Source organism: Pelmatolapia mariae, linkage group LG18, assembly GCF_036321145.2.
Source record: "Pelmatolapia mariae isolate MD_Pm_ZW linkage group LG18, Pm_UMD_F_2, whole genome shotgun sequence".
NCBI lineage: Eukaryota > Metazoa > Chordata > Actinopteri > Cichliformes > Cichlidae > Pelmatolapia > Pelmatolapia mariae.
In genome coordinates, this window is record NC_086243.1 from 7,640,953 (window position 1) to 7,658,676 (window position 17,724).

The window sequence follows — 17,724 nt, forward strand, 5'->3', positions numbered from 1 at the left end:
TCTGACTCTGTTAATGTTTATGAATGTATGCACTCAAGCAGCAAACCCAGAGTCCTGGCTCGAGATGCCGTCTTATAACAGTGCGATACATACACGATTGCTGTAGCTGAAAGGACATTTAATGCTTTCAAATAAGAAAGAAAGAAAGAATGACATCTTAATTCTGGACAGAGAATTCATATTCACATATATATATATATATATTCTGTCTGACTCACATATGAGAAGCCGCTCCATCAGCTACAAAGCAGTTACAATAATGTTTCAATAATAATGATGCAAATAATGATTTTTTACCTAAAAAGTTCAAATGAATATTCAGCTCCAAACCTGAAAAGAAGAAGAAGTTGTCACCACTGCATTTCTGTCTTTCCGTCTTACTCGTGGTTTAGGAGCATCTCTCACAAGACACAGCAATTTCTGGTGGTCAAAGTCCTTAAACACCTTGTGATTCAAGTCTTCCGGATATGATATCTGCCACGATAGAATCACCTGATGAATTTGTCTGATGGAGCAATAAAACTCTGATATTTATAAGTGAGGAGACATGTACGCGGAGTAAAAAGCCGCATTTCCCAAAATTCTGTTTGTCTTATTACGCTAAACGTATCACCAAAACACATTTTTAGTATCCATGTGTCTGTAAATTGTAATGCTTTCTATTTGATACTTTAAACGCTAATGACCATGCTGACAGCTTGAGGCATTCAAAACAGTGAGAAGCCAGAGAGCCGACCTGCGTGACAGCTGGTCCGGTCAGATGTCCGTGCTGAAATGCCTGGCATAGCCGCTCTGTTACTGGATTCCAAACCAAAACCCAGAGCGGCAGCATTTTATCTGCACCTCTCACGCCTTACCCTAGTCACTGTGTTAGCAGCAGCAAGGGCCACATTCATCCATCTACTGTTCCTCAGTGTGCTCAAGCAGATAACATGTTTAGCTGATTCTGCTGATACCAGTACCAGAAACGCTGACGGTGCTTGTAAGTTGATGATGAACCCATTTCTGTTGATGATTACAGTCTGCCAGTACTCAAAGGGTGATATTATATTTCTAAATTGTTGGCACATACAATTTTATACCCTAATTATCCCAAAGGAATTTTATAGTTCGCAGAGCATAATCTTAAGTTTTACAGTTTTACGATGGCTACAACCTGCAAAGCACTCACAGAGTGGCTCTGTCACAATAGGAGAGAGCCGAGGCCTGCATTCACCTGCAACTGCTTTTCTGTGTTTACAAGTGAATGTGATGACATACATATTCACCAGCCACTTTATTAGGTACACCTGTCCAGCTTCTCATTAATACAAATGTCTAATCAGCCAATCATATGGCATCTATTCATTGCTTTTAGGCTTGTAGACATGGTCCATATGAGGTGCTGAAGTTCGAACTGACCATCAGAAAGGGCAAGAAAAGGGATTTAAATTACTTTGAACATGCCAGAGGGGCTGGTCTGAGTATTTTTTAAAAACTGCTTTTTTTCACATGCTAGGGTTTACAGAGAATGGTCTGAAAAATAGAAAACATCCCATTAGTGCATTGTAGATGCAAGAGGTCAGAGGAGCATGGATTGCTTTGCAGTGACAGGAAGCATCAGTAACTCAAATAACCACTGGTTAGAACCAAGAGATGCAGAAGTGCTACTCTGAATGGACATCAAACTACGATGAAGCAGAAGGGCTACAGCAGCAGAAGACCACACTGGGTGACACTCCTGTCAGCTACAAACAGAAAACTGAGGTTACATTTTACACTGACTCGACAAAATTGGCCAACAGAAAAAAAAGGTTGCTGCTGAGTCTCGATTTCTGCTGCAAAATTCCGATGGTAGCAGCAGAATTTGGCATAAACAACATGAAAGCATGGATCCATCCTGCCTTTTATCAACAGTACAGCATGGTGGGGATGGTGTTGGGATATTTGATTAACACACTGTTGGCCGCATAGTAACTGAGCATTGTTTAAATGTCACAGTCTCCCTGTGTTTATCTATTTATAACCACAATGTGCCCATCGTCTGATGGCTGCTTCCAGCAGGATAATGCACCATGTCACAAACCCTAAATAATCTCACACTGGTTTCTTACAGATCACCAGATCACCAGATCTGAATCCAACAGACCACCTTTGGGATTTGATGTAACCGAGATTCTCATCAGGGATGTGCACCTGACAAATCTGCAGGAACTGTTTGATCCTGTCATGTCCATATTGAAAAAAATCTCTGAGGAATGTTTACAGCACCTGCTATAAATGAAACCATGTTATAAAGAATTAAGACAGTTGTGAAAGCAAAGGGAGGTGCAACACAAGCTTCTCCATGAGCTGTGTTTTTTCACTTTTTATCTTGTTTAAAATGAGTTAAATAAACATTTACTTATCTTTTAGGACAAATTCACAGCAATAACTTTGTTGCTTGTAGTTGCACTTCTTGTGATCAAGTTTTCTGTAGCCTTTATAAAAGAAAAGGCACAGTTAGCTGACAGCTAGTGGAGCATTTAGTAGTTAGAGGTAACACGTTACCGCAGGAGTTGTTTCCTAGCAAAAACAAAGCTATAAAGAAAGTACTCGAATTTATCAGTGGGTGGACAAATGATTAATAAATAAATAAACAAACCTAAATATTTTCCATATGAGATAAATTTGTAAATTGGTAACTGCTGGCCAACAAACAGCAATCCCAAACTGAAAAGAGAGGTGTTTGCTACTTATCTTTGCTGCCCCTATCTGGCCAAAAACAGGAACTATGAGCTCATTTTGTAGGCTTACTGACAGTTTATAAAATAGGAGGTATTTCACTTTTTATTCTACAAGATCTCACATTTTGCAACATATTTACCTTCATATGTATTTTGTTGTAGTTTCAGACAGTTTCAAAGTATTCATTATTAAAGGCTCTGAGACAACAACATCAATAAACAAGAAAAGAGCAACCTGCCAAACAATTTATGGTCTTTATGATTTATGGTTAAGTACCAAATTGTAATGTAGTATTTAGGAATTACATTGCTGGTGCAAAAGGACAGTTTTTTGTCTGTCAAACTGTGTTACCTTTGGCATTTTTTGTAAATTCAGTGAACGAAATGAGAATAAATTGTGTGTTTTTGTGACAGACGGCTAGCAACAACGTGCATTAAGATACAATTTAAAACTGGTTATTTATTATCTTTTATGTGTAGATACAATACTGGTTCATTCCTTGAGTTAAGTGCCTTTTTTATGTGTGACCGATTGATAGATCAGTGTTAAATGGCTTAACAAAATATAAAGAAATTCAATTCAATTCAATTTTATTTATATAGCGCCAAATCACAACAAAGGTTGCCTCAAGGCGCTTTATGAGCGCCTTGAGGCCTTGAGGCATGAAATGAGGGGTAGTTCAATGCTTTTGAACAGAACTGTATTTAGTGTCAGAGCAGATCTGCTTGTAGAGCTCTACAATGACCATATATGTACAAACTATATGAGTAAAAAGAAATAAATTTGTTGTGTAGATTCAGGAAAAGAAACAAAGATTTCGTTAACTTTGTCGGAGTTAACCCTCCGACTCCCCACAACTTCACAAAATAGACCCGAAGGCTTGCTGTCAGGTGTCATTCTGATTCAAATGTACACAAAAAAGACATTTCCAATATGAAAGTTGTAAGGCCTGAGCCGACCTGAGTGAGGAAAGTGGTTCCTTTAACGTCATCTGTGGACAAAGAAAAGAGACACCAGTAGATGGAGCCAGAGTGGCATCCTTCCCCCCATTTACAATGCAGTAGATGAGTTTAAAGGGCATCATAGTTACTTCCTTGTTTACGGAAAATTGTTTGTCATATTTTACAGTTGACCATGTGCTCATGTATAAATCACACCAGTTTTGCAAGAGCAAAAAATGTGTGTGCTCACACACGCACGCACACACACACACACACACGCACACAAACATATATTTATTGCACATTTAATACTTTATTGTCTGCTGTGCACAAACACTACAGTGCATAGCAGGAACACTGTGGTCAGAAATCACGAAGAGAATTAAAGATTCGTGGTTCTAACAGTGTTAGCCTTTAGCATGTGTTTTGCCAGCTGTAATGGAAGAAGAGAGAGGCAATCAGTGAGCGTGTAGAGGAGGGAGGGGGGAGTCAGACAGTCTCACCCACACAGTTCCACAGAACAGTCAGTACTGGCCTGAACAGCTGTGAACAGAGCAGGTCTCCTTCCTCCTGCATGCTCCTGCAAAAGCCTCACATGGAGCCACATGTGACAGGCAACACCAACAGCAGAGCACGCTGTGCTGGGACTCAGCGAGCACGGGAGCTCCCACTGCAGGGCTGACAGCCAGGCACAATCAGCTGGGGCGACATAAGAAAGGGAACACACACATGCACACACACAGACACGCTTTGTGCACTCACACAACTTTGGTAGTCTCTAATTGTGAATGCATAATGAAGCTGCCGCAGCACAGACACAAGGAAATATATCTCTACTCAGTGATGCGTTTTACTATGTACCCTGGTGGAAAATGCCTTGTGGGTGCACGATGCATCACTCAGGCAAGTTTTTAAGTTTTGTGAGAAAGGTCACCACAGCTCTCTTGTTGACAAGAGGCTCATTGTTGAAGGGGAGGGGGGATGTCAAACCCAATCATACAGCTGCTTTGCTGTTACAGCTTGAGTCGCTCACATGAAGCTACAGATAAGATCACTTCTCTAGAAAATTGTTGTGCAACCTACTTTGCACTCTGAGCTGCAGCTCGACTCGCATTAAAAAAAACAGTACTGTAGTGGATGGTGTTTGGGAAATAAGTGTGGAAATATACTCGTGTTATCACATAAAATAGTGCATTTACTCACTATCACTGCAGCTAATGCTGCAGTGATAGTGAGTAAATGCACTTTATTGCAAACATCATTTTATTTTTACATAAACATTTTATCATTACACACAACCATGACACTCTTTCCATATCAACTGTAGAGCTTAAGCATGTAGAGCACACTCTAACACTGCCTCAGAGATAACATATCACCCTCTGTGGCCACAGAGACACAGGAAGCTCTCTGGTGTCACCCCCCTGAACTGATAGTACTGCACAGACAAAAGGATGGCAGTTGACCCATCACTTAAGGTGTCACAGTTGCGAAATTATACCCGTAGTCTTTATCTTCAGTGGTGGAGAAAGTGAGACTTTCATTTCTTCTTTTTTCCATGAACTGTGAGATTCCTCTCTGTGCTCTTTTACAACTTTGTTTATTGCTATTTTGAAATACCGCTGGGTACCCAAATATGAAATAATTTACTAGTTTATTTGGGGCTTACAGTATTACTCAAAATATCAATTTCATAAAGATAAATAGCTAGATAATCAGTGAGTCAGGAGCAGTTCATGGAAAAAAGTAGCTGGTTTCAGACTGTGAGGCTGCACAAGGGCCCAGTGTAAGATCAGTTATTTTTGACCTGTAAATCATGCAGAGATACTCTGATAAAATCTAAGAATTTAAAAAGTTGGAGCTAGAAACGAGCAGAATAAGCCCTCTAATAATTAAAACCAAGTTTTAGGGGCAGTAGTAAAAATCCTTTCGAACTTCTAGAGACTAAAATTCTGATGTGACTGCATCAGACACAAATACCAATTATATGAGATGAGTAAACCTGAAGTAAAGAAGAAAAAAAAGATCACGTAGTAAGCTAAGAACACCACTGACGTAAAAAAAAAAAAAAAAAAAGACCCCATGATTCTGACAGTGTTGATGCTGCTGCTGATGAAGGCAAGCATAGTGATTCACTGACTGTCCTCTAAAATAAAAACGCATGAGCTATATTTGCCCTTGTGACCATGGTGACGAAAGAAAATGACATCAGAGGCTGTGCAAAAAAGGAGCCATGTTTACATTTGAAAGAGAGAGAAAGAAAGTTGGAGAACCTATCTATCTATCTATCTATCTATCTATCTATCTATCTATCTATCTATCTATCTATCTATCTATCTATCTATCTATCTATCTATCTATCTATCTATCTATCTATCTATCTATCGGTTTATCAAGGAAGTAACTCTAAGAAAAGAATAAACAATCTCCTGACAGCATGTGGCTTCAATCCATCTTGCTTTACTACCTGACTGGAAGCAACAACACTCGCCCTGTGACTATCTGATACTTCCTCTTATACCCTGGAAAGCTGAGTGCGGTCTCCTAAAACACAGGTAAATCCTTGAGATAATAACCACAAGCAACAAGGAAGGAGAAACTGGGGCAGACTTCTACACGCCTGAAGCTTTGTCAGAATTCACCAGCATTATTACTGCTGTATGTGGGCCATCGCTGGCACAGCTTGACTGAAGCCTGTGGCAGCAACCTGAGAGGCTGCCAGAATGTAGGTTAACTTAGGTTATGTAACCTGGAGTGTGAAGTGAAAGAGCAGCAATGTTTGTGCTCTGACTCTCTTCTGACAGGCAATGGGACCAATTCGCAGAATATGGGTGCATGACAATGGTGAGGAAAGTGGCTCAAAAAAACTGAACTGATACTGAGCAGCCACATGCGAGTGGCTTTAAATCTGAAAAGTCTAAAGGAATGAGGTCAGGAGTCTGGGTCAGTTTGCACTGCGATGGCTGCATGGATATAGTGAGTAAATACAGGCAGTTGTGAAAGAATGGCTGAATATTAACGAACGTAGGAACAAAAACTCTGACTTTCTCTGCTGCACGGGTGTGAAAAGGATCATCCGCCTGACACATCTGAGGCACACAGCATGCGTCACAGTCACACCATGCGTGGTAACAGCCTGCAAAAAGGAACAGGAAACTCCAACTGTATTTGCTCAAATGTATTTTTGTCCAGGCAATGTGATTGTGCTATAAATAGCCACATGAAGCCTCACATAGCACTTTGATGATGTGTTATGAGTAAGTTGTAGCAAGCTCTCTGAGCAGACCCTGCAAAATCTACCTTGAGTCAAATATCCAGATTCTAATTTTAGCAGCCAAGAACAGACATAATTTCTTTTACGTGCCATTTCTCTGCACTATAATCTTTTCCTGCTGCACTGTCTCTCTGTGTTTACTCTCCACGCAGGTCACACACACACATGCTGCACTACAGTGATCCCAGCCAAAGTGGGTCACTCTCTCGTAACACACTTCCACAGAGTGCTGAAGTCAGGATGAGCGGCCCTTCCTCTGACCAGAGGATTTGGACCAGCAGATATTTAGGCATTAGTGCAGTTATTATTTAACCCTTTCAAACTGCCGCACAGATCTGTATCAACACAAGGGGGTCAAAGCTTGAGCCCAGGAGTATTTTGGGCATGTCCATCTTTCCGTTCATCTGTCTGTCCATCTGTTTTGTCTGTCTCCCCTGAGCTTCATTTTCCTCCCAGTCGGGGACATAGAGCACAGCCTATGATTATCTTTAAAAGCAGAGGCACTGGAATCTTAAGTCCAGCCGCTTTACCTTCACTCAGCCACAAGGTTCACGGTGTAAGAAAAGCTCTGTTTGGATAGCCCATAACGAGTGTGTGTGTATACATGTTATAGGCTTTAATTTATGACAACATCTGCTTGTGAGGAGTGTGGCGTGAAAGCAAGAAAGAGGATTTTTCTTTGCGTTAAACGGGCAGAGGCTTTACATCCAAATCCATAATCCTGGCCATCTTCAGCTCTTCTGCACTGCAAACCGTTTCTTAAAGTGCCTGACTGGAACCACCACTCCTACCAATGTAACAGGAAATATATTAAAGGAAAACAACACAAACGCCAAAGGCTGTATCTCACGTTTAATGATGGTCTTATCACAATTTTACTACAGGTCTAAAGGTGGCTTACAAAGATGCGAAAGCCTTGTTTAAATAAAAGGATTAAATCCCCAAGAAAGTCTGAATACAATTGAAATACTATTATGTTTACTTTACTTTTACTTTAAGTAAGTTCTGTAGTTCTTTTATGTTTGTGTTTTCTATGTATTTATTTGCAAATGCGTTGATCTGATATTTGCTACAAAATAATAATAAAGAAAAAAATACACCCTACATAGGAATAAACATAAACGTTGCCAAGGCACTTCGTGTCCTAACTCGTTTGTAACAGTGGCTGAGTGCCTTCTGATAATAATCACCAGCTGGAGGTTTAAAGGTTATTTACCAGCACATCACCAGTGGGAACAGTACAGTGTGAACACAACAGACAGGAATCTGTGGGCAGCACTGAGTGAGAGGCGTCTCCCGCCTCTACGCGTGTCACCGTCTGCGTCAAGACAGACAGGGCAGCCACAGAGGACTGATGGTAAGCAAGAGAAGTACTTGCCCGACACTTCCGGATTATTAAGCTAAACGATTGAGCTTTGGCTAATGAATCTATGGGACAAAATAGTGATACAGTATAAGAGAGTAATGATGGAAGCTGTTATACTGCTAGCAAGTAAATATTAAGCTCTTGAAACGTTTACGTCGAGGCTAATGACTCCATTGTTATGCCAGCGTCTTACATATTATTACTTTCTTCTGCGCGAGGTTTAACCTGTGCTGAAATGTCAACGTACTATGGTAAGTGATACAAAAAGCTCAGCGTTAATGAAAACGAAAATGCTGTTGCTGTTTTATGAGGCGAAACTGCCGTGTACGTGATTTCCCAAGAAACATAGTTGAGGTTTCGAGGAGGGGGTGAACTATCTTGTTGCCGTGTTTCGTGTCTTTGGGAGCTCCCAGCCAGTCCTCTCATGATCACACTGGTACTACTGTGTCGCTTCACTTAAACACAGGCGGACACACAATGCTCAGCTGGCTGGACGGCGGACAGGACACGTAACTTTGTGTCAATTTGCTCCTTCTTTGTTACTATGCTGTGTGTTACTTTGTGGTGAGTAACTAAAAAAAAAACTCTCTGTCAGTAAATACTTTAGCCTATAGAGTGACCTTAAATTGTTTAATGCTTTTTTTTCCACTTCTCTTTATGCTTATAAGAACTGTGTAGCATATTTCTGTGAAATGTGATAAGTTACAGTTATGCTGTTTTTCTGCTTCATATTTCACACCTTAACACTTAACGGATAAGAGTAATGTTGAAGAAAACTTGTTTGTGTGTGTGTGTGTGTGTGTGTGTGTGTGTGTGTGTGTGTGTGTGTGTGTGTGTGTGTGTGTGTGTGTGTGTGTGTCCTGCTGCGCTTACGCTGGTTTAAATGGGACCGTGCCCGCAAGTGCTTGCCCTGTAGCGAGCAGGGGGGAACAGTGTTGTCATTGTGGCTGATATGATCGCTGTGTGTGTCTCCCTCCGCGAGGTGAAGAGGTCAGCTGCCTAATGACTGTTATTATGCCAAACAGGAAACGACTCCTACTCTCTTCCAGTGAAAACCTCGTGTAACATTCCTTAAGGCATTTAATGATTGTCTGAACGCTTTATTCTATCCTTGTATTGTTGTGGAATTTGGGCGTTGAAGTACGTTTTTTTTCCCATTAAAAGTCCTGCAACCTCTTCTTAATCACTTATGTGCGTTAACACAGTGTAGTACCTCCCTCCTACTGTTACACGTGAACGCGCACGCGCACTCCCCGTTGCTGCTGCTGCTGCTTTGAACCTTTAAATTATTGATGTGGTCTCAGCGGACACCTAGGCGAACTGTGAGGCTTTTCTGCTCTGTCAGATATTAAATGTAATAAATGTGATAGAACTGGAACAAGAGGGTGCTGCTTGTTCACTGCTCTGCAGTATTAATTAGACACAACTCTCACTCTGATTCTGGAAACCTTGAGCATGACTGTGCAGATGCTTTTTCACCTGAGATAAATTCCTTTCCAGCTGTCTTTGTAGCAATGGTTCCTTTTGTGTAAACAGTGTAGGAGCTGAGCGAAGTCTCTTGTTTCATCTCGTATTTGCTGATGGATCCAGGAAGTTGCCACACACACACACACACACACACACACACACACACACACACACACACACAGCCTCACTGCTTTAAGGTATTTGCTTACTGCAGACTATCAGAAGCCCCGTGTGGACCCTGGCTGACTGTGTATTAGTGTAGGGCAGTGACAGACTGTCAGTGCAGTGGTTTACATTCCTTTTCTCTGACAAGAAAAAGAAATGCTTCTGGTGTAACTGTGGGTGTGTGTGGTATGTTTTCAGTTGCTTGTGTTAAGTTCAGTCTATATCCCGGTCCTGTTACCTATTGGATCACAATAGCATGCTCAGCGCAGATGTTTCTAACTGTTGGCAAAGAAGAATAAGAGCTATATGCCAGGCTTTACATTTTAATTGTTTTTTTCATTGAAATTTCTTCGGGGCAAAAATAGGAAACGTGCATATTCACTGACTGACTTCTACAGTATTATTCTCACATGGATTTTTAGAGGTTTTTTTAATGTTTCTCAAGCAAAACCACATAAACATATGTAAACCAAGTTCTTCTTTGAGAAAATTGTGCTTTGTGTTTTCAGAGCTTAAACGGCTCAAACCGGTCGGTCAGTATTTAAAAATACTTAGCAGAACAAAAGCGGTCATCTGCTGCAGCCCTCAAACAAGCAAGCAGTAAATGGGGCTTGTGCCTAACAGCTTTTATTTTCTGTTGCTACTCACTTTTTCTCAGTAGTTTAGGAAAGTCTTGCCAAAGTGTGCAACCCTCAGAGTTTGTATTTCCATGTTCACATCCAAAAATAGCATTCACTTGAACCATTACATCCCCCACCCACCCCACCCGAGCTCTTAGCACACAACCACTGGACAGCCCGTTTCCACAAATTCTTCACAAAAATCTGGAGGAATCACTGGAATTTTAATTACTCAGCGGGGAAAAGAACAAGAAAAAGAAATGTTGATTTTTTTTTTTATATATAACTCATCCTGTTGTTAGTCAACAAAAGATTTCTCTTGACATTGTTCCACTTACGAAACATGACTTTGTAGGATAATCACTATCAAGACTGAATTCGCCTAAACAAACTTGTGGCCTGAAACTGGCTCGACCAGCTGACACACAGCTTTCGGCAGGAAGATCGTTCTTTCCCTTAGCTTTTGAAACGTGCTGTTTACGTTCTCAGTTTCCAATACACATGGGAACGCAGCGCTGTCTCAGTATCGTTCAGCTGTCTTGAATAGTTGTTCCAGTATTAAAGTGCTGATTTGCATAAGATCTAATTGTAAATGACTAAAATCCATGCCTTTTTCTTCTTGTGTGATTCAAACGAATGCCCCTGCTTCCTTTTTGTTTCTGCAGAATGCATATCAACCACCGCAGTGCAACAATGAGAGGCATCCTTAAGAGAAAGTTTGCAGAGGTTGATGACAATGCCTACTCATCCTCCTCCTCCTGCTCGTCTCCTCCATCCTCCCTCTCCTCTCCTTCCTCCTCAGAGTCAGACTCTGACGGAGAGCGCGGCTCTTCTGAAAATCAAGATTTCACACCTCGCAGCCCTGCTTCACCCACCAGTTTGCCCAGTAAGTCTTCAAACCAGCTGTTTTTTTCCTTGTCTTTCAAATAATGCAAACGTCTTCCTTATCTGTCCACTTTCCCATCAGCTTTTTATAGGAGTGTCTCTTATCGCCCCGCAGCAGCACAGTTATGACTGACTGATATGAAAACGCTAACCTTAGGGCTGTTCTAGATAACACAGAGGCAGGATGGCTCGCCTCTGGACTGCCTGGCCGGTTGTGTAGAAGATCATTTGCCTGAGTGCTAGGAAGTTGTGGAATCAATTTGAATAGCAGGGTCACTTTAAACAAGCCATATCAAATGGCCTTTATTCAAATATCACGAGGCTGCACACCCCATCTATCATCACTGGAAGTGCTTATAGTCACAAAATTTGATGCATCAAAGAACAGGATTGCCAGAGATGTTAATAAGCGGGCAATCAGGCTGACGCAATTATAGATCTGTAGATACAGGAGGATATCAAGCCACATCCAGGTGCCGCTAAACAAATACTTGAGCCTCAGAAGCGAAACAAGCTGCACTAACAGAACACACATTTCACACACATAAAGGAGAAGGGAACTGGCACACAGATGGACTGAGAGACAACAACAGCACACACACGTTAGAGAGCGAGGCAAGAGGAGAAGTTGAATGTCCCAAAGGACAGAGATTCGTAATGAGGCACCGGCAGCCAGAGGAGAGACACAGAGAGGTCTGTGGGTGGCCGATGGTTCACCACAGAGGAAATAAGAGGATCGGGAGGTGAAAATAGGAAGAGCGAGCTGGAGGAGGGAAAAGACAGACACAGAGACATGCTTTGGGTCATGTCCAAACAAACAAAGGTTTGGGGAAAATGTTTTCAGAATATTTACAGTAATCTCTTGGACAGGACAAACACGGTGTCTGCTAGACTTGATGGATTCGGTGTGGAAGTTGCCTGGACAAACAGCAGCTGAGGCAAGCTTAATCAGCTGGTCTCCCTTGTTTACTGACTTTTGCAACTGGAGTTCAGCCTCAGTTATGTGTGAAGGTCAGGCAATTTGTTGAAGCCAAACTGTTACATCAAGCAGTAACCCGATGAATGGATTGAAAACTAAACTGCCAGTGCCTAATTATACTGTGATAAACACCCAAGTAGCAGCAGGCAGCAAAGCAGATCACGTCTCTCCCCCTCTTTGTTCTGTTGATCAGCCTGTTGTTGCAATCGACCCGTCTTGGTATTTCCTTTGTACATGTGTTCAACTGTTGACCCTGGCCTCTGTAGTGAAGCACCTGTAGTGTGTCCCCTAGTGGCCACGCTGAGACCTGCAAAGTCTATGTCACAGCTCAGCCCGTATTTATCAGGCATCAAGGAATCTTTTCCTGGAATTGTGCTTCATGTGAAATTAGGAGAAAAGGGACTTAAACAGTACTTCAAAGCAGCGCTTAACTTTGAGCAAGGCGGACTCTGTCTGTGAGAATGTGGCATCGCTCTTGAAAGAGCAAATTAGGAATTAAAATGACCAAATAGATTTCTTTTTTCTGATGGTAATCATTTGGAAACATAAAAAATAGAGCCTGAGGATCTGTGTGTACACCTTGTTGACCAAGTTGAAAAGTCAAATGTTAAAGTTTTGCTTAATTTCTTTAAAGCGCCCCTTTTATACACACATCAAACAGCACTTTACACAAAGATTCTTCTAGAGTAGCTTTGCATGATTCACATAATCAAAACCAACCAACAATGATTTAATCCACTGTCTGAAATAAGCCATTTTATCTCCCATTCCTTTTATTCTGATTGGATGCCCCTCACAGACATAAGGTTCAAACAATTGATGGACAATTATTTGTAACATTTGTCATTTTTAATAATAAGGAAAAGAATAATAGGTGTGCTTGAAGTAACTTTACAGATACATGTCTTTTATTATCATTATGGGGGTTAATTTCAGGGGAATGAGTCTATATTCAGAAGTTCACAGTCATTAAGGACCCTTTATTTAACAAAGTCCTTTTTTTATTCTGTCACTGTTCAGCCTTAATGTTCTTCTTACTCTTTGGGAATACTTCATCTTGAAATCCATGTCTTAGTTATTTATGCTGAAGTAAACCTAAAATAAATTTCTATTTCCTGGCCTCTCCTGCTTTTGGGGAGGAGAAAATTACAAAAAATATCTTATTTGACAGAACTATAGGAGGTATTTTTAACCATATAGCACACAGGTGTGTACTATTCATGGGTAAATGAAACCCCAATTTACAAAACTGGTTTTAAAAAAATAACCAGTTTATTTTAACAATGAACATTTTCCTGTTTGGGGAGTCCCAAAACCTCTGTATATAGGAAATACTATTGCATCATAATTCTTTTTGCCAGGATGGACTGATATATGATTTTGCTGACCAACATGCTTATGTTTTACAGTGTACTTATGGTGCCATTTACCAGATACTTACTTTACACCACAACCAGGTACCGTAGTTCCTCAGTTTACGTGATGATTCTGCTGTTTGTTTTCTAAACACAACCAGCTCACTCCATCCTGAAGAGGCCTAAGCTTGCAAGCAGACCGTGCAGCGTACGCTTTGACCAGGTGACGGTGTTCAGCTTCCCACGGTGCCAGGGCTTTACCAGCGTGCCCAGCCGTGGAGGTGCCACCCTTGGCATGGTGCGGAAGCACAGCAGCCTTCAACGGTACACGATATCCGAGCATGCACTGGAACAACGGCACAGGCGCAGACAGAGGCTCAGAGAGAGACGGAGGAAAGAGCGGTTAGAAGCTTTAAAACACAAAGTAGGTGCATTTCATTTCTAAACTTTTGCAGCGCCTGTCTGCATGACGCCTATCTGACTTATTTCTGTTGTGCTCACTCCAGCTGATTACCAGTGGGGCCATTGACCAGCAGGAAGCAGACAGGCTTACTACAGATCAAATCCCAGATGAAGACACTGACAGCGACTTCAGTGATAGCGATCAGGAGGACAGAGGTTTCCTTCAGCCATTCTCCTCTAAACAACGCCAAGCCATCCTCCAAGGAGCAGGGGTCAAGTTCATCGACAGGGAGGAGAAGAGGCAGCTTCATGCCTTGCGACTCTCTAGAGAGACCTGTGGATGTGACTGCCGAGGCTTCTGTGAGCCGGAGACCTGCGCGTGCAGTCTGGCGGGCATTAAGTGTCAGGTACATCTCCACATACACAGAATTTCTTCTCCAAACCTTCCCTCCATAAAGGGTAGGTTCAACATGTGTAATTAAGACTAATTTGAATGTAAATTGTAGTCTAAGGTGGGTACGTATGCTTGTATATAGTCAGATGCTGAAGGTTGGTTATTATTTCACCTACGTTTGTTTCTTAGTGACTCACTGATGCAGAGAATCAGTGAATCACTAAGCTGAGTCAGTAGGTTCTGTTTATGAGTAAATCACCATTTTCTTTCCTTGCTATTGTCACATACAGGTGGACCACTCCAATTTCCCGTGTGGCTGCAGTAAGGACAGCTGTGGTAACATTCAGGGACGCTTCGAGTTTGACTCCCGCCGTGTGCAGACTCATTACATCCACACCGTCATGAGACTGGAATTAGAGCGCCGTTTGCAAGATGAAAAACAGAGCCCTGAGGACCGGGCTGGACTTACAGAGGTGATTCAACAGCATGAAGAGGAGGAGGAGGAAGTCTGTACAGAGCAGAATGCACAGGACAAGAGCTGTCCCTTTGGCTTTGCCTCAGAGGAGGCTGGCCTTCCTGTCACCATGCCTGCCACCCCTTCATTCCATTTCATCCCAGAACGCTTGGTAGTGGAGGAGAACAGCTGCAGCAGCGATATGACTGAATCCTCTTGCTCCTCCTCTGACTGCGATGCAGGAGGAGGCTGCAGCGGGGGTCACAGTCTCCCTGACGTTGATGGAGGGTTGAGCCGTGCTCTTAGTCTCTGTGACTCGGACAATAATAACTACTCCTCATACAGCCACCTGAGGCTTCAAAGAGACCCAGTGACACAGCACAGCAGCGGCTCTGCCACTCACAGCAGTACTACTGACAGTATGGGACCACACACAGTCGACACATTCGCAGACAATATAAGCAGGAACTCAGTGACAGATTATCTTGATGAAAATGCGAATCAACCCAGAGACATCTTCGACGACGACTCTCTCGATGGCTTGCCAAACACACCCTCTCCCACTGTGGACTATTCCTTTGGCAGATACATGGACTTGAGTCTGTCCTCTGACTCCGACCTGGAGTTCTTTGACAGCGATTATCCCTGCGGACCACTGCACAGCTCTTTCAAAGGGCACAGACACCCAGACAGTTTTCGCCACCTCCAGCTGTTTAGCTCCGTCAGTTTGCCACAGTACGAGTCGAGCACCCAGCTCCTGGAGTCTCTGATCGGGTTAACTGAACAGAACACAGAGTAGATTTATTCAGTCACTGATACCCAACTTTTTTTTTCTTTTAAGCAGATTTAAGGAATTCTTGTGATACGATAAAAGAAAATGTGTGAGAGAATGTAATGTCCAGAGCACTGCTTTTATGTATTTGTAATAATATTTTGATGTACAAAGAATAATGGATGATGACATATTTTTCGTAGCTGGATATTTTTCCATTGCTGAAAAAATATTTGCCTTGAGTATTTGAAGAAGTATTTGCCTAGAATATATGTCTTTTTTAATTTCCTAAAACTATATAATAATAATCTGATGTGTTATTTAATTTTTTTTTGTCATCGTGCCCATACCACAGAGAGTATGCAAGGAGAGGTGCCATGTGAATAGAAACACGTTTATACTGCTGGAAGGTGGCCAAGACAGGATAGAGCTAATCCACTGTGACTCATGACTCCAGCCTCTAGTATGTGAATATTTTTTCTTAATAACTGCCAGGGTCACTGTGGATTATCTGTTATGTGTTTAGCAGTATGGTCAGAGTGTGTCTGTGATGGAATAATAAAATATTTTTATTTATTTGATTGCAGTTTTTTGTTTGAGGTGCAATTTTGTATGAAAGTCTCTATTTCTGTGGTTGTTCCAGGTGCTCCCACTACTTACACTACAAACCAAAATCCAAAAATGTTGTGCTGAGTAAAATCTAAAGGAAAATAGAAAGCACCAATCTTCCAATTTCATAATGCCACACTGTATTCATAATAGAACCCAGAAAGCATATCAAATGCACGAAACAAAGTAAGACATTTCATTAGTTAATGAAAATGCACGTGTCTCAAAAAAGTTGGGACGAGAGCAATGAAAGGTTAGAAATGTTAAAAAAAAAAGTGGCACTAAGAAGAAATAGCTGGACCAACATTTTGAAACTATACACTATAAAAAGAACATCTTAGAGATGCAGAACTTCTCAGAAGTAAATATGAGCATAGATTCACTAATCAACTTAAAACTGTGTCTACAAATTCTGGAATAATTTCAGCATGATGATCCTCAGTGTAAAATTGTGAAGACTGTGAACACAGTTTACCACAAATGCAGATTAATGTTGTGCAAAGAAGAAGCCATATGTGAACATGATCCTGTCTTCTGTGAGTCAGAACTCATTTACAGTGGATTGAAGCAAAGTGGGAAGCTGTTCTGTGGTCACAGGAATTACAATTTAAATTCTTTTTTTCTTTTTCCATCAGCACCTAAAAACCTTCATCTCTCATGTTATTGGGGTGCAGCAGTATCTGTGGAAATGGCAGTTTGCACATCTGGAAAGGCTCCATCAATGACATAACGCATATAGAGGTTTTACAGAAACATATGATCCATCGACATAACATCTTTTTCATGGAAAGTCTTGCATATTTCCGAAAGATGATGCTTAACTGCAATCAGCAGCTATTACAACAGCATGGCTTTGGAGTAGAAGAGTCCAGCCTTCCTGCAGGCCAGACCTTTCACTAGTTAAAGCATCATGGAACAAAAAAGTAGGAAAAATAAGACCCAGGACTGTTGAACAGCTAGAATACTCTATCAGACAAGAATAGGACAACATTCCTCTTCTGAAAGTCCAACAGCTGGTCTCCTCAGTTCCCAGATGTTTACTGACTGCTGTTATAAATAGAGGGGATGCTACACAGTGGTAAACATGGCCCTGTCCTAACTTTGTCTGATATGTGTTGCTGCCATTAAGTTAAAAATATGCAAAAAAACAAAACAAAAAAAACATTCCTAGAATAGAAAAAGTCCTTATTTTAAAAATTGAATGTTTTGTGGGTACTAATCATATAAGATACGGGTTTATGAAATTTGCTAACTTTGCAGGCGTCACAGCTGAGTCACATCAAATAACACTGAAATTTGAAACCGGTTTAACAGAATCTGAAGTATGAGGCAGCA

The 17,724-nt window shown here is 41.4% G+C and overlaps 1 protein-coding gene across 1 annotated transcript; it reads left to right on the forward strand.

Annotated features, from left to right (window-relative positions):
* Window positions 1-8,722: 8,722 nt before the first annotated feature.
* LOC134617545 (cysteine/serine-rich nuclear protein 1-like) lies at window positions 8,723-16,366 on the forward strand. Its single transcript, XM_063462823.1, has 5 exons — window positions 8,723-8,851; window positions 11,205-11,425; window positions 13,920-14,182; window positions 14,265-14,567; window positions 14,845-16,366. The coding sequence occupies exons 2-5, from the start codon at window positions 11,206-11,208 to the stop codon at window positions 15,805-15,807; spliced, it is 1,749 nt and encodes a 582-aa protein (XP_063318893.1). The 5' UTR covers window positions 8,723-8,851; window position 11,205; the 3' UTR covers window positions 15,808-16,366.
* Window positions 16,367-17,724: the final 1,358 nt, after the last annotated feature.